Source organism: Anser anser, assembly GCF_964211835.1.
Source record: "Anser anser genome assembly, chromosome: 1".
NCBI classification, from domain to species: domain Eukaryota; kingdom Metazoa; phylum Chordata; class Aves; order Anseriformes; family Anatidae; genus Anser; species Anser anser.
The window spans coordinates 50,851,151-50,875,765 of NC_139720.1; the positions used below are offsets into that span (position 1 = coordinate 50,851,151).

Here is a 24,615-nt window from a genome sequence, read left to right on the forward strand (position 1 = left end):
TTTATGCCAGTCTGATGACTTTATTTAGTTAAAACTGATGGCACCTCTGAGTGCCAGTAGATCTAACAATTCTTGCAAGTCTCTGAAGAGCAGCTACTTGTATGATATGGTCAATATTAGAGCAGAGAGGCAGCAGCTGAACTGCTGAACCTGAGAACGTGCCTCTTCTCTCGAATTTACAGACTGAATGATAACAGTGTGGCAACTGGATTCTAGACTCTTAATAGTAAAAACAAAACAAAAACAGAATTTTGGCCTGCATAGCCAGACAGAAAGTACCTTTTCTTACTACGTAGTTCCTTCCACTTTAAAATGAATGTTCCTTTGTATCACCCAGAACAATGACCAATTCATTTGTAAAACAAAGGTCGGGAGGGAAGACTTAATATGCAATTTAGTGTTTCTATACAGCTCCACATAACTATTTTAGCTACAAGTATCCAAGTTATTCACAGATTAAGATAAAGCAGCAATTTTCAAGGTGTGGTCAATTGATTCCTGGTGGTACAGTGAACACTTAAAACCTGTGTATGAGGAATGGCTGCACACCAGGTACCTAGTTATGTCCACGGATTTTAGATCATGTTTTTAAAAACCCATACAGTCTTTTCCTAGTTATTACCATACAAACAATTGTTGTGGTAACATTACAAATGATACATAATAATGAAAAGGTCCCTGCAAGGCCTTCAGACATTTAAGAACCCTCCCACTAAGATAAACATTACATCTTACAGCTGGATTATTGCCAGAGGCAGAAAACTGAGCAGTTACAGCAAGGACTATGGTTAAACAGGGTTGCTAAGGAATACTTCTATATCGTGAAATAAGACAAAACATGGAGAGTAAGAGTTAGATTTAATGATTAAGTTATTAAGGAAACCATCTCTTATACTTCTTTCTCCACCCAGCTCTTCTCTTCTTTCTCATAATTAAGGGAGGCATCATACTTCAGTAATAGGTAATATATTCAAACAAAAATATATGCGTTGCACAAGGGTAAAAGCAACACTGAAATTACAAAAAAAAAAAAATTAATGTAGGAAATAAAAATTATGCATTAGTGGAAAAGTGTAAATGGGAATATTTTAGTAGTCAAAATAAATATTTAATAAAAACCACACACGCATGACAAAGTATCGAAACAAAAGAACTTAATATTTGGAAGCACACTATCCACATTTCCTTGTGTTAAACATTGTTAAATTCAGTGGCTTAATTATTATCACATTGTTCTAAGCAATCGTTGCTTAAATCAATGTTGTGAAAAGTCATGAGACTTAGAATAGTGTTCCAACAATAAAGTCGATTTACTATAAACAAAGAAGAATTTCCCACACAACAGAGTCAATCCACAGTCATCCATACAAAGTTGACAAGGACTACTGCATAGCATATTGGTTGCTGTACCAAAAGTGCATTTGTAAGCATTCAATGAACTGGGGAAAGAGTGAAAAAAGGTGTTTTCTGTTTCCTTCCGCCATATATATACTTTTAAAAACAACCAGATGTTTGATAGTTGAAGAAAAAAAAACACGTTTTTTTTTAAAAGTAAAGCATAGACTAAAGATCTTACGAGCACCATAAGATTTCTATTCGGTAAAACAGTACAAACCATTAGCACTGTAAGTAAAGAACAATTAAAAGGTTATTATATCATTTCTTATTTAGAACACAATTGAAAGTTTTAGTGTGCTGCTGCATCATCCTATGGTCTAACACATACATAGTACAACCAGTGGCATTTTACTGACTTTGATAAGCTCTCTAAACAAATAACACAAAGAAAAATGCTTTTCCACGTAAAGCAAACAAAAGTCTAGAAAGATTTAAACTGTTGATGTGTAAAATGGAAATGTAGAAAATGTTAACCCAAACAGATTTTTATGTGGAAAAGCAGCAGCGTCCGGCTTATCCTATCAGTTCACCACTAATTTTTTTCACGGATTCCTTGAAAGTACCCTTCCTGAATATCCCTGACTTACAATGATTTTTGAGTACTATTTTCTCAATTAAGATTCTGCATTTAAGATTATTCTCAACCCATTACCCTTCAATCCCCATCCATACCCCACATCATATTTAAATTTGTAGTTCTCACATAAAGCATTGTAATGACTTTCACTGCTTGCCAAATGATACGCAGTCAACATTTTTTCTATTTCCAAAGGACTGAAACCATCTTCCAGTTGGATCACATTAAACAACTAAAAATAGTACTCCTCCCTTACTCTTTTGTGACATAATAAAGACTATTCACCATTTAATATACGTTCAATCTCTTCTAGTCTTTTCAAAGCAGCAACTCTCTTTTTCTCAATATCTTTGATTTCTTTTGAAGATTTTTTGGGAGTCTCTTTTTCCATACTGTTTTTCTCTGTTCGTTTCTTATTTTTTGATTGCCCTTTATTGTTATCAGCTGTTGTTTGGGAGGCTTTCTGCTCATTTTTTACTTCTTTCAAATTCTGAAATGATTTTTTTTTTTCTTCTGCAGTAGTTGCAGTCCCATCTGCCAGAAGCGATGACTGTTCTGTAACACTAAGTGATGCAATTTTACTTCTAACTATGTTCAGATGACGTTGAATATACTCCTCATGAGGTGCCAGAGCTAGAGTTTCAACCAAACATTTTTCTGCTTTTATTAAGTCTCGTTCTTCAAAGTAAACTACACAAAGATTATGTTTTCCTTGTACATTGTTGGGATCCAGTTCCAAAATTTTTTCAAAGCACTTTTTTGCTCCAACTATATCCTTCTTTTGGTTCATAAGGATATCTCCTTTCAAAATGAGACCTTTGGTATGATCAGGATAGTATTTCAGTAGGTCTTCCAGGACAGGCAAAGCCATCAATTCTTTTGATGTCTGAGAATAAAGCAACGCCAAATTGAACAAAGCACTTCGGAAGTTTGGCTGTAACCTTATGGCTTTCTTCATCCATGCCTCTGCCTCCACATCTTTTTTGTCATCCATTGCCAGCATACCCAAATTGAAGTAGCCATTTGCGTCCTGTGGTTCTTCTTTCACATAATTTAACAGTCTTTGTTTAGCTTCAGGTCTAAGCCGAGCATCACCTAAATGACAGAAAATGCATTTAATTCTAGATTTATACTGAAGTATTTTCAGGCCAGGCCAGTAAAATGCTAGTTCTTATACAAATTAAAACGTAACTTCTGTGGAAGTTAAAGGGTTTAAAATATTACTTTTTATTTGTGCCGTGTAGCAGAAAAAATAAATGATATTTACATCCTTTACAGGACAAAACTGACAGCTGACTTGTAGCCAAAGTCAGCATCATTATCCTATTATCTGTTAAATTATATTTAGATTCGGTACAACAGATACAAAAGGTGTCTCTACAAGTTTAACAGGGGTTATTTTCACGTATGAGTGAGCAACTGGAATGCAGAGAAGTTGTCAGTTCTGACAAATCACCTCTCATAGAAGCAAACTTAGAAGACCTCATTTTGTTAAAGACATATTGAAAAGAATACTGATAGAGATTACATAGGGTGATGTCTGATTTAGCCAGGCTATAATACCTTATCATGTCAAAACAAAATCTGTAACTCATTTTGTTTTGCATCAAATTGTTTAAAAAATAAAGTATAAAAATAATCTTGTCTGATAATAGGAGGAATCCTAGCTTGTAGTCTGTGCTACTTTAAATAATATTTCAGTGAATATATTTTAATAAGGAATTCCGGGCATAGACTTACTGAAGGAAGGGGGATTAGGGAGCTGATTTTAACCTCCTTCTTCCACCTCCTGAAAGAGTGCCTGTACCTTCTTCCAGTATGGGTTACTCAAAACTAGACAACTAACACTTCTGCTCATTTGAAGCCCCTCGTACTACTTCAGACAAGAAACAAGGCGTTTCTTGTACTACCTAACTTACAACGTGGAAAGAGATGAAGAACAAGAACAATCCATTTGGATCAGCTCCAATCAACTCTATTATCTCTTGTTGGGATGGTAAATTATCCCCAAGAAAAAGGGAAACAAACCTTACTTGTCACTTCCTAATTATGTTTTGCGACAGCTTTCGTATGGCAACAGCCATATTTACCCATACAGACAGAAGCTAAACATACAAAATCAAGCACATGAAAATCCAACTTGATTCATACTAATCAGAAGTATTTCAGGGGAAACTGAAAACATTCACATTTCCCAAGACTAGATTTAAAACCCACAGAAGTCAATGATTTTTAACTGATGAGGAAAGGACGAAATCAATATACATGCAAAACATTAGTATTATACATACTTCACTGTTTTATTATATAGGTACAATTTTGAAAAAGAGTTTTGTGTAACACTATTTTTTATATGTATAAGATGTTCTATTGTAAAATAGTTTTAAAGGTGCTAATCAGCTAAGGTATATGTACACTTTGCATAAATTCCAAACACTACCAATAAATGACAAAGTTGACTATTACAATAAATAGTTTTTTTGATGATGCTACAAACTTCTGCTTTTCAAAAATAAATCAGTTAACTAAAAAAAGAGGTGATATGCATCTTATAAATACATAATATTTATTTAAGGAGTAACTAACATACCAGATTCCTGCATTAGCAGGGCTGAGTTGAACAATGCCAGTTTATGTGTTGGGTTGAGTTCTAGTGCTCGGTTAAAATTCTTCAGGGCTTCTGTTGGATCTTTCAGTTCAATGTAAACAATTGCCAAGTTGTACCACAGGTCTGCATTGGTTCTGTCTAGTTCTAGAGCTCTAAGGTAAGCTTCCTTAGCTTTCAGAGGTTTGTTCATTTTTAAAAGTAATTCTCCCCTGTTGAAGAATAAATTTAATCTTCAGCAATTTTTGTTCATATACGTACAAAAATAATTGACATTTTTCTGCCTTTTTTTAAAAAGAAATTAATCTTCCTATAGAAAGCAGATGTGAAATACTACTAATACTAGTTTTGTTTTGTTTTAAACACAAGAAAGCACAGGAATTGATTATATACCATTCCCCAAAGCTTTCAGCTCTGAGAAGTTTACATACAGGAGATGTATAAGCAGAACAAAAGAACCCACATACAGGAGTTATCAAGGACTCCTGATATTGGCTGTGTGACACTGCAAAAGAGTCTACACACCTCTGCACCTCCCTAAATCCCAGGAAGAATCACAACTAACAAAACAGTGGACAGAAGCCTCAAAACCCACAGTCATTTAGCCTCCCATTTATGTGCTTCCCATTTCTTGCTTTTTCTGAACCATTTTCAACTAAATAATAAAGAAAAACTCCATGATTCAGAGTAATCAGAAGTTTTTTTAGAAGTTTTAAAATAAGAATTTTAGAAGTTCAAAACTAAACAAGGAGATTAGAAATCTGAGTTTGTTATTCATAAAGATGTCTAATGGAAGCATCTTCCTATACAATGTTCAAATACACAGCATATGTGGAAACACACTGTTTGAAGTAGGAATGTATAAGAACAAGACTTGTCATAAATAATTTATTATTGCCCCAAATTTTCATCATCTTATTTGAAAATAAATCAATTCCAGAAGCTAATGCAATTGTATGAACTAAACAATGTTCACAGCACTGCAAATACACAAATGTACATTCAAGAATATGTATCTCTAAAATTAGAAAATACCTGCTGATGTAAGCCTGCTTGAAATCTGGCCTCATACTAATTGCTTGCCGATATAATTGATCTGCTTCTTCGAGGCGAGATTCATTTGCTCTAATTAAATTTGCAAGATTAATATAAACATTCAGGTGGTTAGGAGCAACTCTTGCTGCATACTTTTTACCTGGAATAATCTGCCAGAAAGAACATATGTACCAAAAAAAAAAAAAAGAGTAAAAATATGAAAGACAATCAGTACAGAACTACTCTTCAGCATGCTGCATTTGTTTTAGGGTAATACTGGACAGTCTACAGCCACTTAACAATTACAAATAGCAGCTCTTCCTCCAAGAAAAAAAATCATAAAAACATAACAAAATATTTTGTCGTCTTACTTCTATGAACACGTGGAACATTACCTTAAATGGAATACAAAAGTTATCAGTTAAGCTCTGTTACTACTTAACTTGGCTCATGCAAATGGCCATTAACAACCATCCAGATCTTGTAAAACTTTCCCCATTCATACAAAGAGTATTTCTTAAAGCCTAAAATGACATTCTATCAGACAAGCCTTTTTTTTTAAACCCTTCAGCTCAGTGTAAGTACAATTTTCCCATCCACTTACACAGCAGATGAAAAATTTACATGAAAGATGAAAATGCTATGGCATTAAAACCAATGTACTGTCTACTCGAATCTTCATACTGTTTCATTGTGCAAGCTTTTTAATGTTATACTCAAGGGACTATTGATTTTTCTTGTCAGTCTCATTTTGCCCTTAACATTTGTTACCTTGCCCCAAAAATATTCCTCTTCTTTTAAACAGCTAAAGTAATACTTACTAGGTACAAATACAACTTTACAAATGGAAAAGGTAACAGAGGACAGTTTTTTACAAGTATTTTCAAAGATTTTTTTTTTGTCGCAGCTGCAACTGCCTTCTCCCACCTCCAACACTGCATTTAAGACTTCTCCTGCGGGCTCAGAAACTAATCATCATCAATTAGCTGGACATTAAAGTAAACCCACTGTGATTAGAAACTGTAAGTGCACATTTGTAACTTGCTTATTTTGTATCCTCAATTTGAGCCATAAAAAAATCTAAAACAATATAAAAAGTAACTTAAAATATTTTTTAACAAAGAAGGTCCAAGTTAGCATTTTTTAAAGTGCTATGATTGTGTATCACCTTTTCTTTTAAGAGATAGCTTTGGGGGGAGGGAGGGGAGAGAGCATATAGCAACATGCAGCTTCAACAAAAAAATAAGAAAGTTTTATCAAGAATATAAGGTCTGAAAGAGTTCCCTCCTATGGTGGTAGTTTCTAATTACCTGTGGCATCAATGATTTAGCAATCATATATGATTCTTCGGCTTCTTTAGTTTTGTTTAAGTTTTTGTAAGTTCTTCCTACATTCATGTGGGCACCAATATCATCTTAACAAAGAAAAGAATGAAACTTCAAATACTTCATACACTGAGTATCACAAAAAATACCTATGCTTGAGTGCTGCATTAAATACAGGTACTGCATAAAGACTAGCAAAAAAAACCAGTTTAAATTATTTTTCATCTGAATTATGAAGCTAATAATTTAACTGTAAACCAAAAGATGTGTTATAAAGTTACTTGGGAAAAGGTCAAAAATGATAGGTAAGTTTTCCATGTATATGTCTTTAATCTCTTGCTATAGTAGAGGCACATAAATTGAAAATTATTTACTAGGTTTCTAAAAAGAAAAAGGAAAGGTTGTCCAGTACTACCTAGAAATTCTTTTGCAACAGTATGCAAAAGAGAATAAATACATCCTAGATATCTTTTTCATATTCTTCCTTAGTATTAAGTAAGAAAATTAAATAATAATAATACTTCAAAACGAATTACAGGTTGGATGATGTTATTTTTGAATGAACTGAAATAATGGCTTTAAATGAAAAGTATATGCATCTTTCTATAGATAGAAACTTTCACTGAGGACTTTTTTGGGGAGGAGCTTATTAACTTGTAATACTAACTCATCGATATATTTATCACACTGAAAAACTACGTATCATTTAACTGGCCCTGTTTGCTGTTCAGTTGGTGAAAAACAGGTAATTCAGAACATTTTGTTAAGTAAGCTAAGCATCCTGACATATTAGGAGCAGGGAGAAGCCATTCAGCAGCAGCTAGTCAAACGTTTTACCTGGTTGCACTTGGGTGGCTTGTATGAAGAATTGCAAAGCTCTTTCAAAATTCTTTTCATTTTCTAAGGCATGCCCTACATTGTTCCATAGTTTTGCGTTGTTCTTATTCACCTAAAAACAACAACAAAAAGATATCAATATATAACGTATTAAGCTGCATTTGATTTTCTTGCAACTAAATCTTGAAGTTGGAAAAACACTAAACATATGAAAGATCAAGCTGCTATGTGTAAAGAACAACAAAACAGCGCATACAGAACAATTACATTGAACTTCCTGCTCAACATCCATTTATTTTAGTCATTAGTACCTAAAAATTCCATGGATTTTAAAATGTAATTATTGGAAAATGAATAGATGGTTGTTCAAACTATCATATCATGCCATATTTAAAGAAACTATTTTATGCAAACCTTTTGTAGATTTTGTATTCAAACATATTGTGTTTACCTCCAGTTAAGAGAATACATTCAACTGTTTTAACACATTAAGAAAAAATTCTCGTTTCTTGTGCATGAATTCCCATGTGTGCATCACACTGCTTTTAAAGCATTCCCAAAAGCTACTAATTAGATACTGTCAACATAGAAATAAAAGTGGCAAAACAAGCATAATTTCTCTCCATTCTTATCATGCTCTAATGCAGTCAACTTTTTTTTAGAATAGCAACACAATTTTCCATTATCTCTTTCAAATAAGATACAGTACCTTTAAAGCTGACATAAACAATGTGTATTCTGATTCCCAGTCCCAGTTTCTGTGCAGTGTTTTTAAGGCGTGCGTGAATAGTACCACAGCCAAACAAACCCAAGAAATTTTTCTTAGTACACTATTAAATTAAAAAAAAAAAACAAACAATAAAATAAAGATTTGTTAAAAGCACACAAACAATTCTTATTTATACTAAATAAAATATCTCCTATCCTAGGAGACAAAAAAAATGCAGAACATATTTGCGAATGGTATATTCCAACTTGCCTGAACATTAATTGTAGCAGTCCAAAATTTAAAAGGAATCTAATGTCTAATTTCAAGTTATTCACCTGTTGTTTTTTTTTTTTTTCCATCACTATGCAATCTGCTTAATAAAAACAAATGCAATCCACATAATATAATGTGAAACAAAAATGTAGGAAAACTGTACTTTTGCTTTTCAGACCTTATCTGTAATCTTAGACAATGAACATGATCATGACGTCCAACAATGAGGTTCTTCAAAACACTGTATAAAATGTAATAGCTTACAAAAATGAAACAAGAAAAACTAATGTCATCCTATCCTTTTATTTAATTTTATTTTTAATTTAATTTTAAAAAAATAATAAAAATAAATTTATTTATATAGTCAGGTTATTCCGCACAAGTTCTTTACTGAACGCATAACCAACCTTTCCCACACTGTAGCATACCTCTTATCAGCGAGGTTTGCTGTGGAGGCCACCCAATGCTCCTAAGTAAACACAATACAATGGTAGTACCTCAGTAGGAGAAAGGTCCAGTGCCTCTTGAACAGCTTATATTTTATTTTAAAAGCTGCAAATCAGGAGCACAAATCACACTCTATGACCAGCTTGTCAGCAACAATCTTCTAGATTTTTTGCAGTTTATTTTCTGCAGTTTGAACACCGCTTGGTTTAACTACACCAGATATAAAACAAACTCTAACAGACTGACCATTTGGTCTCTGAATTCAGATCTATATGTGAAAAAACGCACTAAAGACCTAGTAGTCTTCCTCCAATTATGAACATGACTTTGTTAAAAAGCTTTAAAAATATCATTCTGAAGCAGACATAGCTATCCACCTTTGCCAGCTATTTCTTGGTTTAGCTGTTCACACTCCTGTGTACTCCACAGGGGTTTAACAGAAAAACAGAAGCTTTTGCCCTCATATACAAAACGCTGCACACGCAAGACTGTGCTTGTTCTTGTTGGTGGTGGTTCTTGTGTTTTGCTTTAAAATTAATTTAATTTAATTTAAAATAAATTAAAAAGTAAAAATTAAAAGAGCAGCAGAAATGAGAGGAATTCCAACACCACAAAGCAGCTGGTGAGAACTGAGACATGCAATAAACCATATCCCCACCAGGCTAATAAAACAGTTCCACCCCCCCCCCCCCATATGTCCCCCCCATATTTCTAAAGCAAGGAGCCTATTCCACATTGTGAGACTTTTTAGAGCACTGACTTGCAATATTTTTGTAGTAAGCCACACTGCTGCCTAATTTTCCTCCCTATCTGTCCTCTCCTGGATCCTTGCTTTCTGTCACAACACTTCTATTTTTGCCACTTTGTAGTGGGATTTGTGATAATACTTTCTCCTCACTCCCACAGGGTATCACTGATTTCTCCTTATCCATTGCTGTCAGCTTTGGCAGCACCAGTTAGCACAAGTTATCCTGCAAGGATAACTCACTTCTAACGACACTTCTAACCTCACTTCTAACGACAACAGACAACATAGACTGGGATCGGCTGCCTTTCAGTTTGTCCAGATGAGCAGAAGTATGGCACTAGGGTAAAAAGGGTAGAGCATCCAGCTCAGGGGGAAGCATTTACAATGTACAAGACACTAGAAAACCTAAGGTCCATGCAAAATATGCATTCAGAGCAGAAATTTCAAAGGAGAAATTCTTATCTAAATCATTCTTTAATTAAACAAATACTGAGCAGTTCTGATGTACATTCTTAGCACTTAAACACTGAAAATTTTATCAGTAATGAAGATATTTCCACATGCTGCAGACTGATATACATGCATTACATAAACTTTAGTCAGTAGTCACCTTTGGATGAAGTACAAATCATATCTAGACAATAATTTTTTTTGCCTAATCCTTAAAAATGATTTAAAACAGAAAATACCATGTTATTTACACAAAAGAAATATCTAGGCAGTCCATTTTGTAGCGATGTGTAATGTAAGCTACCTTGCATTCTAAAGTGTTTGGTGTCAAAGGTATTGAAAAGTATGTTTTGCAGTTTTTGTGTTTTTAAATGAACCTCCGAATACCCTCAGAATAACAACAACAATGGGAGGTGTAGGGGAAGAATCCCAGTATTTAGTATCGTAAGGACTATTTTTCTTAAGAGGCAAAGGATCAATGCACTAAAGTATCTCCCCTCTCCAACAGATTTAAAACTCCTCCTTTACTCCTATTCAGTCACTTTCTGTAATAAAAGTCAAAATACAAAAATCTGCAATTTGTGAAACAAAGGTTCTGTAATGTTTACCCTTTTCTTACAATTTGGTTCTCTCTCCAAATACAAGCTCAACCAACTTTTAAACTGATTGCTCCGAAATAACTCCAAAAAAAATATTTCTATTTGGTAAAATGGTTTGACCTAAGATGGCAAACTGCTATCAGCTAAAAAAGCGTAAGGGCCACAAACTCATGATAAAATCTGATTAATGATATCACAAAAATTTCAAAGAAATCAGTGATCTTCAGCAAAATATTTTAACCTAAAATACTAGGTTGTATAAATGAATTAAATATATTATCCTTTCACCTCACAAGGTGAAAGGTGAAATATTTTATCCTTTAGGTGAAATATATTATCCTTTCACCTCACATCACTAACGCTTCAAAAGACTGTGGCACAGACTGAAAAGACTGAAGTTATCCGTTACAATACTATGGAATTCACTTCACACACAGCACACCTAAAAGTAACTTCTAGTCTACCTTGTTTGTAGCATTAAGCTAAATCACAATTAATTTTTAAATAATTAAGAATACTTAATCAGAAGACTAACTCATGATGCTGACGTTCTGACTGCACCCAACATGCATATAGGTAAATTTAATTTGAAGTATTTGCTGACGCAAAAGTGTTTTTTCCTAATAAACTGCTTAGTAAATGTCTATCCCCTAAACCAGCACTAAATTCCTCTACAGGAAGAGCAGCCAGTGTACTACATTTTCAAAGCAACACTGCTGATGGTGCATGTCTGTTTATAAATTAAAAAATATCTACTGGTCTTCTAAGTTCCTTGCTGTCATTTGCTCACACCACAGGACTGCCAAACAGTTACTCTTGGTCAGTACTCTGCATTCAGCAAGAACTTGATGCAGAACAGGACCTGTAACATCATAAATTCACACTGGTTAAAGCTCTATTGGGAAATCCCGCAGTTATAAATGTCCTTGTCTTTTATTGAATTAGGAGAAATGAGTTAAACCAGTTAAAGGTAAACTTACTGTACCTTTTATTTGATAATTTCTTCCATCCGTGTGCTACTAAAATGCAGAATCCCATGCTAGGAACATATAACACACGTTCTGCTACTACAAATCCAACAGGAAAAAAGAGGTTTGATGCAGGAATGAAGGGTAGCACTATTAAGCAGAGTGCCTAGAAAAGAAATGCAAATTAATTAGTAAGCAAGATTAGGCAGTGACAGACTGTACTCAACACACAAATTATGAAGCAATTACAAAAGCAAAAAAACAAAGTCTGACATACATGGAAGATCTACGTCTTTTTTTTTTTCTTTTATGTATTAAGATCTGTTTTACATTGAGACCACTCTGAGCATGGCAAGTTAGACCCTACGAATGACACTTTCTTATGCAGCCTAGTGTAATTGGTTTTCTGTACTACAGAAAAGAGCAGCTGTATGACAGAATGCTAGGACCAAAGGTCATATTCAAACCAGTGTTTTAACAAGAGCTCCACATACAAAAACATGGCAGACCTAAAACCTTGGAGATTGTCTTTCATAATAATTAACAATTATATGATGTAAACAAATTCATTTTACAATTGATTCTATTTTTAATTTCCATTACAAATCTGAATAACAAAAATCAGAAGCAACCACTGAATTAACATCCATGTTTAGATACTATACTACAGGCACCCCAAAATACCGAAAATGACAATGAAGTTATCAACTGCCTTAATTGGAGCTCTTAGGTTTCTGACAGACATCGTAACAAAAAGGTGCATGCCTGGGGGAGACATTAAAAGACAGAGAAACCCATCTGCTACAAAGGAATTGGACATGACCGATAATTACAAATAAACTAGTTCAATTATTAAATAATCACAAATAATTAATTCTAAATATATGGTCTCCAAGTTACAAAACAAAAACAAAACAACCACCCTACAAAAATATAATATTTATTTGAATATAGTAAAAAGGATTTTTTTTAGAAATTTGCTATACAACAGGTTGTCATCTTCTGTCTAGGTAAGCAGAACTGTCTTTTGTACGTTAAAACAATCAACACATCCAGTATGAAAGAATCTAGGATTTCACATATAAAAATGCCACACTGATTAAAGGTTATCTCATTTTTCATGGAGCAAAGAGTATGCACTTGGGGTATGGATCATTAACATGGATCAAGTGGTCTACAGCAATTCATTAAGCTACAGGAAAAATAAATAATTGAGTCTTAAGGATATTACAAGCATAATATGTAGAGAATATGTTGATTACTTGAGGAGAAAATTGTATTTAATGCCATTTCACATTCCTCTACCTTTATCCTTTACATTTGTATAGTACATGCTCCTTATAGAGCACCTCCCAACCTATCTCATCAAGAAGTAAAAATTCCAACATGGAACTTTAAGATAGATTTTTGTAATTCACTCTGAAATGCAGGAATCCATCATGCTATCCCCAAGCCAGTGTTCTGTATCACTCTTTCACCCAGTTACAGGAAATGTCTTCGTATTTTTTGGGGGGAAGTGAGGGTTAGAGTCATTCTGTATTTCATCGTTTCCAGTAGCTGAACACAAGCAATACTACAAAGGTGAATCTACAAAAGCAAGTTCCAAGTGTGCTTTACCAAAAAAAGTGCTGTTTTGCAGATCTTTTATTTAAAAGTTATTCACACTGAAGTAAACTTTAAAATGTGTAAGGTTTGTACATATGCTTAAATGACACCTAATAAAAAGGACTGTCTATGAATCTAAAGATTTTGGCATGGTTTATTTAGCTCTCTGCAATTTTTCTGATGGCAAAATGTTACACAAGATTTTGCTCAACTTCTTTCAGTCTCTTTGCCTCTCCTCAGTCTATTGTCCTTCAAATATAATTTCTTAAGTGACAGACTCAAAGCGCCAACGCAGATAAAAATTTGTTCTCTTCTGTTCGTTTGCTCTCTTTATCACAGTCTTTCAGCAGGTGCAAAGCTCAGTTGAAAAATATCCCAGTCAAGGCAACTGAAAAACATAAAAGAGACAGAAACATTCACATTATGCAGGGAGCAAAAAGCACATGACAGAACTCTAAAATATGACCATAAACTATAAAAAGTAAGTGAACTGCTAGATGACCATTCAAAAACTTCAGGAGACATTTCAAAGCCTGAGATACAAGTACGGGGCCTACAGAAATAAATACTGAATAGTTCAGAAGTACTGATGTCTTGGTAGATACATCACTTAAAAACGCAAAAACTTTCTCCAAGAAGCTTAAGGATACCTGTCTGCTCCTGACATTTGCACAGTAAAAAGCCACGAAGGTTTGTGGCTGAGTAGCATGGAGTGCTGTCTCATTATAAGCGAGGGCTGAGAAAGGATGGTAAAGCACTCGTTTGGGACACTTAGCAAGTATCAACAGAGATAAAAAGCTTGTATTAAAATTTTGCCAGCCAACAAAGAAGTGTCTAACCCGAAAGATTTAATTTAGAAAACAAAAGCCATGATCACAGCCTGATTTGGAAACCTAGGGAAAAGCCAATGTAATTCTAAATCTGTACTATTCATTGTACTAAACATTTTCAATATTTATATTGTAAATTATTTAAAAAGGTCACTTAGCCTAATAGTCAAGTTTTCTGACTGCTCAAAGGGATAAAGTAAACACAAAATACAAGAGAATTTAATTCCTCATACATTGTTTCTAGGGCATGTCCTTCATTAACGTCAAAATAATTGATTATTTCAAGCAGCATAATGACATCAACCTGCCAAACCATGTGTTCTGATTTATAATACACAATCCCATTTTCTGTTAGTTTAATATTGTCAGTTGGTAAAATAAATTGGCTACTTTGAAGAAGCAATTAATCTGTTTTGTCCTCTCCCAATTCTGTTATTTCAAAAAGGCAATTTTAGAACCTACAGCAAAACTAAAATATGACGAAGTAGAACACAATGCACCCACTTACCTGAGTTATGCTTTGTGGAGATGATTTGTATCAAACAGATGCTGGCTGAAAATGGGTCCTTCAACTTTTCCATCTCTCATTAATGAGTTCAACCTGTGAGATGTCTTGTGGAGAACTGTGGAATGTCCACTGTCACTCGTGGAAGTGGGAGAAGGAATCTATTTTTCTGTCTTGTCCCTCAAGAAGTACAGCACCCACATCCAAATCCACGTCAGCAAATACAGAAAGACATGTTAAGACAAACTTGCGGCCTCCCTTCTCTTTTGCATTTTGGATCCATCTCCTTCGCATTTGATTTGCAAAGTCCAAATAAAAATCTTTATTTCTGCAGCAGGTTTGAAGTTGTACTGTTTATGATATCATGAACAAAAATAACTCGAGACTTTTCCCTTAGTTCAGGCTTCAGCATGAGACCTGAGGGTCTCATAGGGCTAATGCAAGAGCCAAAACATGCTAGAGATTTCTAAAGGCAGAAGCTCTTTACAATGCCCTTTAGGACTCCTTCAGAGTGATGCTCATTAAGAGTTCAAAACCAGTGTGAACAGTCATGCTTTCAACAATGCTGTGCTGAAAACACAGGTGGCATCTAGGTTTACTACGCATCTAGGCATACTAGGTGGCATCCATGCAGACAACTAAAATTTGTACCTGCCAGGGAACTAATTTATTTTGACTAGCACAAATTCAGGCTTTTACTGGAAGAACCGAGAACCAAGTGTGGAAAAAAAAAAAGTTTAAAAAAACAGTATTTCAACATAGTTATCTGGAAAACTGCCATAAACTGTATAAGTGGGTTTCACTAAGCAGAGATTCAATTTCTTCATTTTAAAGATTGTGCTATGATCTCTCTAATAAGAGAAACTAAGAAGCCACAGTGAAGAAACCGTTCTCTCCCTCTCTCTCCCATGACACAATATCCTGTCTACATCAAAACATTAATGGTTTACTGGTAGGCAGAAACGGCTTTTGGCCTACAGTGCTGTTGCAAGTTATAACAATTCATTTTCAATATTTTATATTGCATTCTCATCTAAGAAATTAGCTTTCAGGCATTTAGATATGTCTGGAAAAAATCCGCATCATACAGAAGGTTATATATACAATAAAGGTATATATGAAACAAAAATAACTTTCGTTCAACAGTGATTACAGTGTGTTTAAGCTACACTGTAGATCACAGGTTCAGCTGAATGAACTCAGAAGACCCTTGCTATAAAAATCACTTGGAATAATAAGAAAAAAATGCCCTTGAACAAAAACTAATGTTGAAAACAATAACCCTTTTCTCTTCTGAACTTTACGAGTTAGGAAGTAAAGGAAAGTGTTGGGAAATAAAGTTAAAGAGCAGTCTTATGAAAAAGGGTGTACCGCTCCCCATACACATTTCCACTACTTTCAGTGCACTGGATAAAAAATGTTTCAGCTTCTATAAAAAGGAACATTAAACTACTTATTTACATTTAAGAACTATAGAACTACTTTTTTTAAACACAATGTTTAGTTTTGAAATACATATTGTCCAATAGCATTAAACTGATTTTCTGGGTATGTCATCTTGTGCATTTATTATACAAATAAGCTAAGTTTCTTTTGTTCATATGCTGTTTCCAAATTCAGGACTAGAAGCTTCACCAGCTATAATACAGATCATTTATTTTCAAGAATTTTCTAGTGAAACAATCTGCCTTGCTCCATGACAAGACCAAAAAAAAGTATTAGTCAGAGCTGTAATGTTAGGTCTCTTTGAAATGTATCCAAGTTGGTCTGCTGATTAGCAAAGAAATTCATAGCTTTAAATTGTGCATAAATATTCCCACCCATCTGAAACTTCCGTTGGCTAGAGTTACATATTTTAAAAAAAGCAGGGTATTTCTGAAGCAAGCTCAGATTTATACTTGCAGATTTGTTGCAGGCATAACTGCACCACTGACTTAATGAGAAACATAGTATCGGTTAATCATTCACCTTGTGAATTTTTTGCAATAGCCACAATCAAAAAGTGGCTTTTTGGGTGAAAAACACTAGCTCCTTTCCATTTCCTCCAAAATATTCTTTCATGTGAATCCATTTCAATTTTAAGGTTGTATACTAGTGAAAAACAGGAAGTGATTTGATAGCTGACAAAACTTAGTTTTGCCTTAGAATATGGAAGAGTCTACAGACAAGTGCCTTCATTATAAAAGGCGAAAAAAGGGAGAAAACTTGTATACCTAAATGCCAAAATATGTCCTTTTATATCAGAAAAAAATCAATTTACTTGCTAAATATGTAGAATAATTACTGACGTTTAAGTAGAGTTTGAAGGATGGAAATGCATTCTGATCCTCAAATTTAAGTTCTACTGAAAACCCCAGTTTGCTGTCCAAGTTCTGAAAACTTGAGAATGGCCACAATACAGTTGGCAAATAAATAACAATAGCCATACTTATTCTCATCTCATCTCTTTTTCTACATCTCATCCCTGACAGAGTAAACGTACTTAACTGCGGTTTAACAGGTTTATGGCTACAATGATTTTTCTCTTTTCTTACGTATTCATTTTAGCCCAAGAGAAGATGCATGACTGGGTCACCGCAGACTAGGCACATGATCAAACATCCTGAGACAGTTACATTCTCGGGGAGAGCAGAACAAAAAGGAATATGAAACATGCATCATTCATACCATCAGTACAGTCTTGGAGGAATCCCCAGGATATCGGAGACTGAAGACAACCAAAGATCCCAGAAAGCAAAAGAATGTAAGGGTGGCAACATTTCTAACATCTAACAAAGACTCCACGAGTGGAATAGTTCCCATTGTCCAGTCACAGCATAACTCTGAGGGGTTGAGAAGAAGCCAAGCATTTACAGGGAGGAGGTAGTTGAAAGTCAGCTGCCTTGCTGGAGATGGACTTACAGCAGCTGGATTATCAAACCTAAAGCAAAATAAAGGAGAAAAAGGAGCTTTTAATGAAAACAAGTTATGGTCTTCATCGACTGTATGACCAGATGCAAGTAGTCTTTAGATTCATAGCTAGAACTGCCAATTACAGCCATGTACAATATCCTAATCTTCCTGCATTTGTCAGGAACCACACAATTTGGGAACCACACATTATGACGCATTTTAGCACAGAACGGAATCTCCTCCAAGATTCTTTAAGAAACTTGTTTCGGATATAATCAGCATGTTTCAACAATGACTTACACTACTCTTCCTGAAGTTGGGTTCAATGGTCCTTGTTATGTTTTTAAAAATTTGCCTGATCTTTCGGGGAAAAACATTTGATTGTTGTATTTTTATATTACTTTACATTTTAGAATGTTAAATTGCAGTTCCTACCAGTACTCATACATTTATCCTCAGGCACTGTATCTGAAGTTAAGCATGCTTTCTGCATAATGCATGTCTAAAACCAAAGAAATTATTCATATGTAGACAAGGAAAAACTTGTTAAAAGTTCTGAAGTACTCAGCCAAGGTTCAAACACACAGCCAATAAAAAAAAAATATTTCCGTAGTAAAACTTAATTTTGGATTATTAGAGCCAATTAACAACCAAAAGTTTTTTAAAATTAGTGCATACTCATATAACTTAGTACGTTGGATATTTGTGTCAACACGTACTCAAATATACTAGTTAACAATTTGACAAAAATTGTAGAATTGTACAGCAATTCTACAATAGGAAGAGCAATTCTACAACAGGGAAATAAGTTAGACTCTTCAGGTAACGTATCTTTGGCCATTTTATTCAGACATCGTTAAGCCACATCTTATGTATCAGTATCTGTAAATAAGAGACATTTTCCTATTACCTTGTAAACACTGGAAGTTGAGACTGGATAACCTGGACTCTGACAACAACAAGAAGCAGTGTACTGAACATTAGTACTATGAGCTTCAACAGTGTTTGGAGCATGGAAAACGGAATACTGCCCTTCCCTCGAAGAATCTGCACAGCTGTGTCCAACAGCACTGGCAATGTATACTGCAAAGGAAAAGGTGTTTTTAATGAGTGTATTCATTAACTGAGGTAATATAAGGTAATTTTTTAATCTTGTTTTTCTGTAAATGCATGCTCCAAATAGTTTCTTAATTCAGTTTTGTAGAGGTTTCATATGCCCGTCCCTAAAGTCCACCATTCTAATAAAAATAATTCTATTTAAGTATTATTGCTAACACTATCATAGTGTAGTGCCATATTTTCAGACAGATGAAAAAACATGTACCATCTTCAAACAGAGTTCAAATAAATTTTTTTTAGAATTATTAGTTGCTTTGAAAACCTGTCCCATGAACAAAATATCAAGGCACAGTAGAAATACAATTTATTTCTTGATTAGCCCAGGGTTTCTATTTTATGTCTCTACTGCAGTAACCCATCTGTCCTTGCCGCATGAACATTATGATCTTGCACATTATGTACCCTAATTTCTTCCCTGTGTGCCGACTTCTTTTCTTATGTCTTCATGTCTTGTGTTATGGATGACTTACTGCTTCACGTATACCATCTGACTAAAATACAGGGATTGATAGGGTTTTGAGAAACAGTCAAACTCAGTTCAAGTCCCAACCTGGATTTTATCTTTTCAACTCAACTGACTTACACGAACTTCTTAAAACTTTAATGAAATTGAGGATCATATTAAAAGTTACTGTAAGAGAAGTAGTGGTTTGAAGTTCTTCCTTAGAAATCTAGTTTGAAAATTACATGTTTATTGACGAGGCATACAAGGCCAATAATTACAAACATATTCCTTCAAGTACAGAAAAGTGATTTTGACATTTTAGCCTTGAAGTCTGCCTCGGCATATATTTCAGCTTTTACTGTTGTAGCTTTTACAAAATATTCCCTCAAATAATTAAGGAGTGGTAAATTAGAAAGATGGTCTTAGTACACGCAACTATACCTCTTTAAATTGCATATGGTTTGACTATTAAAAAGACAAAAATTATTTCACTGCAGGAAAATTTTTTCTCTAAACAAGTTAACAGGAACTTCTCAATGCTCAAGATGAATCCTATCAGATTAGAAATTAAAAGTATTCTTAGAGAAACAAGTTTCATCAAAGTATTACTTAAATAGGCTACTCCAAAACATCTGGTTATTCATAAGCAAATGATGAAATGTGATTGTAGATTGTATGTTCTCTATTTTTCCTGAAGGATTTAAAAACAACCAACACTCCTTCTTTATGCACCTCAGACTTTAGCCAAGACTGTTACATGCTTGTCTTTGCAAACCTCAATCAACTAAAACCTTTGGTTTTCATTAAGACATGTTGACTCTTCATCAAGTAGATTTGGCAGTATCTCTGCACGGTGTATAAACGACAACTTAGAAGCCATTTGCTTCCCTCCCCATGATCCATGTATTTTAAACATCAATTGAGTCAACAGAACACCTCAAAACATTAATAGAACTATAGAATTAGCGTGAATTGACAAAATCAGTGTTGAAATATCATGCTTCCAAGTATTTGATAGCTCTTTAGAGAAATTCAAGAAGAAATCAAATTTAAATTTCAATGACATCTTACCCCTTGAGCAATAAATACTTCATACACACAGCATATCCCCACCACCGTTATTCCTTGCTCTTTACACAGTGTTGCAACAGCTACTAGAAACACAGTCACTGCAATTGGAGTCCACACTGCAAATCAAGAAGACACTATTGAAAATGTTTCATCTTACAACACAAAAGCTTAATAAAGGAATTTTACCTAAGAGGTGAAAATTGACTCTATGTCTGAACACGATCTAGAAATTTGCCATTTGGACACACCCTATAAGCTTACTCAATGTGCCATTTGTTATTACAGGATTCTCAGTCTTACTCTACAGACATTAATTCACCAGTTAGCAGTTTTAAAACTGCCTCCTCCTCTTAGGAAAGCAAAACCCAATCTTTCCTAACTCACCAGGATGCCTTTTCAAATGTATCTTTTAAAGGCAGTCAAAAGTCAAACTGCTTTTGAAAAAGAGGCCACTTCCTACATCTCTACTGAAATTCTGCAGCTTACTGAGGCATCTCGGCATGTTTCCACTTACTTGCATCAATAAGAGTTACTGCAAGAATCCCCTTGTCATTAGCAAACTCTAGGTTTAACAAAACTGAAAACCTGCTCAAGCATTGAAGAAAACAAAAGGCAATTTATGGTTGAAAAGTGAAACTATAGGGGCATCTTGGGGCTGGATGGTTTTTTGTACACACTTGTTGAATAACTAGTATATCCACATTACCATTTTAGAGCTCTGTTATCCCTGATACAGAAATTAAGTTACGTATATTTGTCGGTCATTTACCTATGGTATTATCTGGCCCTTTAGATTTAGTATATGATAAAAAGGCAGCTAGAAAAAAGATGGATGATAGAAGTTCTGCTCTGCCCACAACTCCAGTTACCTAAAAGAAAAAAAAACAAAACAATAATATTCCTTTAGTGATTATTCTAGCACTAAACTAGTGCATGACCAATATACTAACAGGATATGCATAAACACAGTCTGTAAACTAGCAAAAAAGTCTAACGAGTAAGACTGCTTTCAGTTCAATCAGTGCTGAAAACAAGACTATGATATCCATAGCACCACTATTAATGAGACAACTCAGAAAAGCTGTACTATCTTATCTCCAGTAACAGCCACAATTAGCACTTAAGACAGAATTTGGGTGGAAAAATAACTTTCTTAATAATACTTCAAAGAAACTAGTTTTCATCAATAAAAGCTGTAAGTGAATGTGACAAGGCCTGTCTTACATAAAGATCTTGAAGACAGTGGCATACAGAAACTATAGTGCTTATTTTTGTTCACACCTTTTACGACTGATTGAATGAAGCTGAAAGTGCTCACTTGACTGCTGCTATGGCAGGTCTGATCTGAGCAGTCAAAAGTTATCAATACATCGATGGCAAGCTCTGAGCAACAGAGTTAAAGAATGACTCAGGCTTATTGCAGGTTTAGCAATTTTGAATGATAACTTGGTTGGCAATATGAACATTTCAGGTACTGCTCCCTCTTGGTAGTCACAGAGGAATGGATTTTATGAAAATTTGGAGGAATGATAAAATGCAGAAGGTTGTTTCAGAATCCCCAGTGAAACACAGACTAATTTACATGTTTCCATTGTAGAACTTGCATGTTTTCCTCATTGTCCCCCGCTTCCTTTTAAATCTATGGTGCAACCAACAGCCATGGATGAAAGACAGGTCACTGTGTTAATACCTACTGCAGTAGTCACTGTTCCTACCTGACCATAGCACCATTTAGGACTGCCTTTCCTCCTAATTTTCCCTCTTCTGTAATGTCTCTAATTGCATCCAGTTTTCTTTTTTTTTTTTTTTTTTTTTTGAGTAAACTGGTTGAAAGTGGCATATTAAACCAAGGTAGACAACCATATTTAGCTAAGAAAACCTCACAGCTCACCATGTAATTGTGATGATGCTGAAGTCTGACTCTCAGCCATCCAGACTGTGCTTAAAATTTTTAGTGCTAGGTACATTCTTAGACAAGCATGATTGATCAAGCACAGCATAAAGAGAAAGTAATTCAATATCCAAGGTCACAGTGTTGGAAAAAACTATTCAACTCCGATTTTGAAATCATTCTCTGGTGCTTCTGTTAGGATTAGCTTACATTTACCAAAGGACTCACTGAAACATGCGCGGATACAAATCACATTCCACAACTGATATGGCATCAGTGATTGTGTTAGTATTTTGGGTAGCATAGAGGTGTTTATTTCAAAAACATCTTAAGATTTCTCAAATGTTTCAAGTATTCCTGCTCTGTATCACAATTATTATTATCACCAGCATTAAAGCAGATATTAAGGAGAACTTAGATCTGTTGAAAGAGATCGCAGGTAAAGCAAGTGTGCTGGTATGCTTCCACAGTCCCCAGCCAACAGAAGAGAGGCAATTTCTGGATACAAATATGACTTACAAAAAAGAAAATTCTAGCATTTACAAGGTTAGTTGACATCCCACGAGCAGTCTACGTGGTCAGCATGCCTCTGGCCAGAACAGTAGCAAATTAGGATAGACTGAGTGGAACTAGAATGACTGAACTGGAATTCCAGAGACAAGGACAAATGAGACTATGATGCTGTTATTCAACCACTTTCTTCAATTTTTTTCCCCTCAGAAAATGATATATTACCTTCTCAAGAGCACAGTTTCTCTCTGAAGTCGAGCAGAAAATTTGTCCTCTATTTATCCTGCTCTGTTAGTTTTTCCAGAAGAAATCAATTTATCACCAGACAGGTAAAAGTTTGAAATTTGTATGTATTGTATCTACTATCTCAAACTCTTTACAACGGAGTAATAATAAGTAGGACACTAAACTGAAAGTATTTAATTCAGATACATTTCAAATATCAAAAGAAACAAGTGGTATCATCAAATGCTATGAAAACTAGGAATGAGACCTGTTCTGGAGTTGGTTTTGAAGTCTGAATAAGTTTGTTGGCACCCAAGTCCAAGCTTCTAGAATACAGCTTTTTATTACCTCGCCTCTTTATGAACATGCATAAATCAGAACTTTCAACTATAAGAAACCTTTCTTGGTTGCATGTTACATGGAATTCTCCATGCAAACACTTGAAAGGATAGTATGTCTCAAAATCAGAAGGCTTATATTGAAATATATGGGGAGAAGGAAGAAACGTATTTTTGAATATCTAAGTAAAACAGCACGGGAATTCAGTTAAAATTGCATTTAAATCTCAGAGTTTTAAGTACAGAATCAAGTTCTAGTAATTGCATAGGCTTAAAGTGCCCTCTTGTGGCTAATATCAAGGATTGCATACACTACCAAATGTTTTTGCTTCATAACTGTTCTTCATAACTTTCTAATACAATGCCTTACAGAATAAGATTTCATTCAACAATGTTTTACAGGATTTGTACAAATTCTTGATAACTATTGCACAGTACTAGAAGCAGCTGTGTTACTGTTATCTCATATGGAATCTGACAGTTTAAGCAAGATAAAGAATACTGAAATTCATAGAATCAAAGAATGAAAGAAGCGATAAATTTATCACTAAGCCACGAACCAGTAATGTAAGACACTTGTACCTACTCCTGCAAAGATGCTATCACATTTGCTACAAACAGATAAAGCCAAACTTTGAAACTTAAAGCACATTTTTTTTAAAGAAACAGAAAAATGAGTGAAATTAAGAAATTAAACCCATACTTCCCCCAAGAATTTATTTTTTTCTGTTTTTGAGCAGAAAAGCAAGCAAAAATTCTTAGGCATTTAACTTTTGTAATTTTAAACACGATACTACCTTCTTACAGAAAAGAAATTAGTAGCTCAGACAGCAGCCAATTACAAGCCTTATGAACTTACTACCTGTAAAGATTTGCTCAAAATATGTAAATACAGGCGTCTAAATTGCTACTGAGAGGGATTTCTGTCTTCAGAGAACAAGACAGAGGTTAGAACTCTGGGAGTGTTTCATAGTTGTGAAACATCCCTTTAGAATCAATGTAAAGCTAACTATGAGAGGCATATATATTTCTTTTTTCTTATATCAGATACTTTCAATTACAGGTTCAAACAAAGACACCAAGTCACTAAGTTGAATGTAGGATAGCAATAACAATCCTAGAAAGAGTCCTGCTGGGATAGATATAATGACAAAAAGTAGGACAAAACAGACTGTGATTAGTGTTTAGGAAATAAACTGAATTCATGAAAATA

General features: G+C 34.5%; 1 protein-coding gene across 2 annotated transcripts in view; it reads right to left on the bottom strand.

Annotated features, from left to right (window-relative positions):
• Positions 1-1,141: 1,141 nt before the first annotated feature.
• The window catches only part of TMTC3 (transmembrane O-mannosyltransferase targeting cadherins 3), a 36,183-nt gene continuing 12,709 nt past the window's right edge, over positions 1,142-24,615 (bottom strand). For both annotated transcript variants that reach the window (XM_083821383.1, XM_083821382.1), the window contains 11 exons: positions 21,208-21,307; positions 20,439-20,554; positions 18,714-18,886; positions 17,579-17,831; positions 11,989-12,137; positions 8,487-8,607; positions 7,778-7,889; positions 6,926-7,029; positions 5,616-5,785; positions 4,566-4,792; positions 1,142-3,070 (listed from right to left, as the gene is read on the bottom strand). In XM_083821383.1, coding sequence (XP_083677509.1) covers positions 2,253-3,070; positions 4,566-4,792; positions 5,616-5,785; positions 6,926-7,029; positions 7,778-7,889; positions 8,487-8,607; positions 11,989-12,137; positions 17,579-17,831; positions 18,714-18,886; positions 20,439-20,554; positions 21,208-21,307 — 2,343 coding nt within the window. In that variant the 3' untranslated portion in view covers positions 1,142-2,252. The remainder of the gene's footprint in view (positions 3,071-4,565; positions 4,793-5,615; positions 5,786-6,925; positions 7,030-7,777; positions 7,890-8,486; positions 8,608-11,988; positions 12,138-17,578; positions 17,832-18,713; positions 18,887-20,438; positions 20,555-21,207; positions 21,308-24,615) is intronic.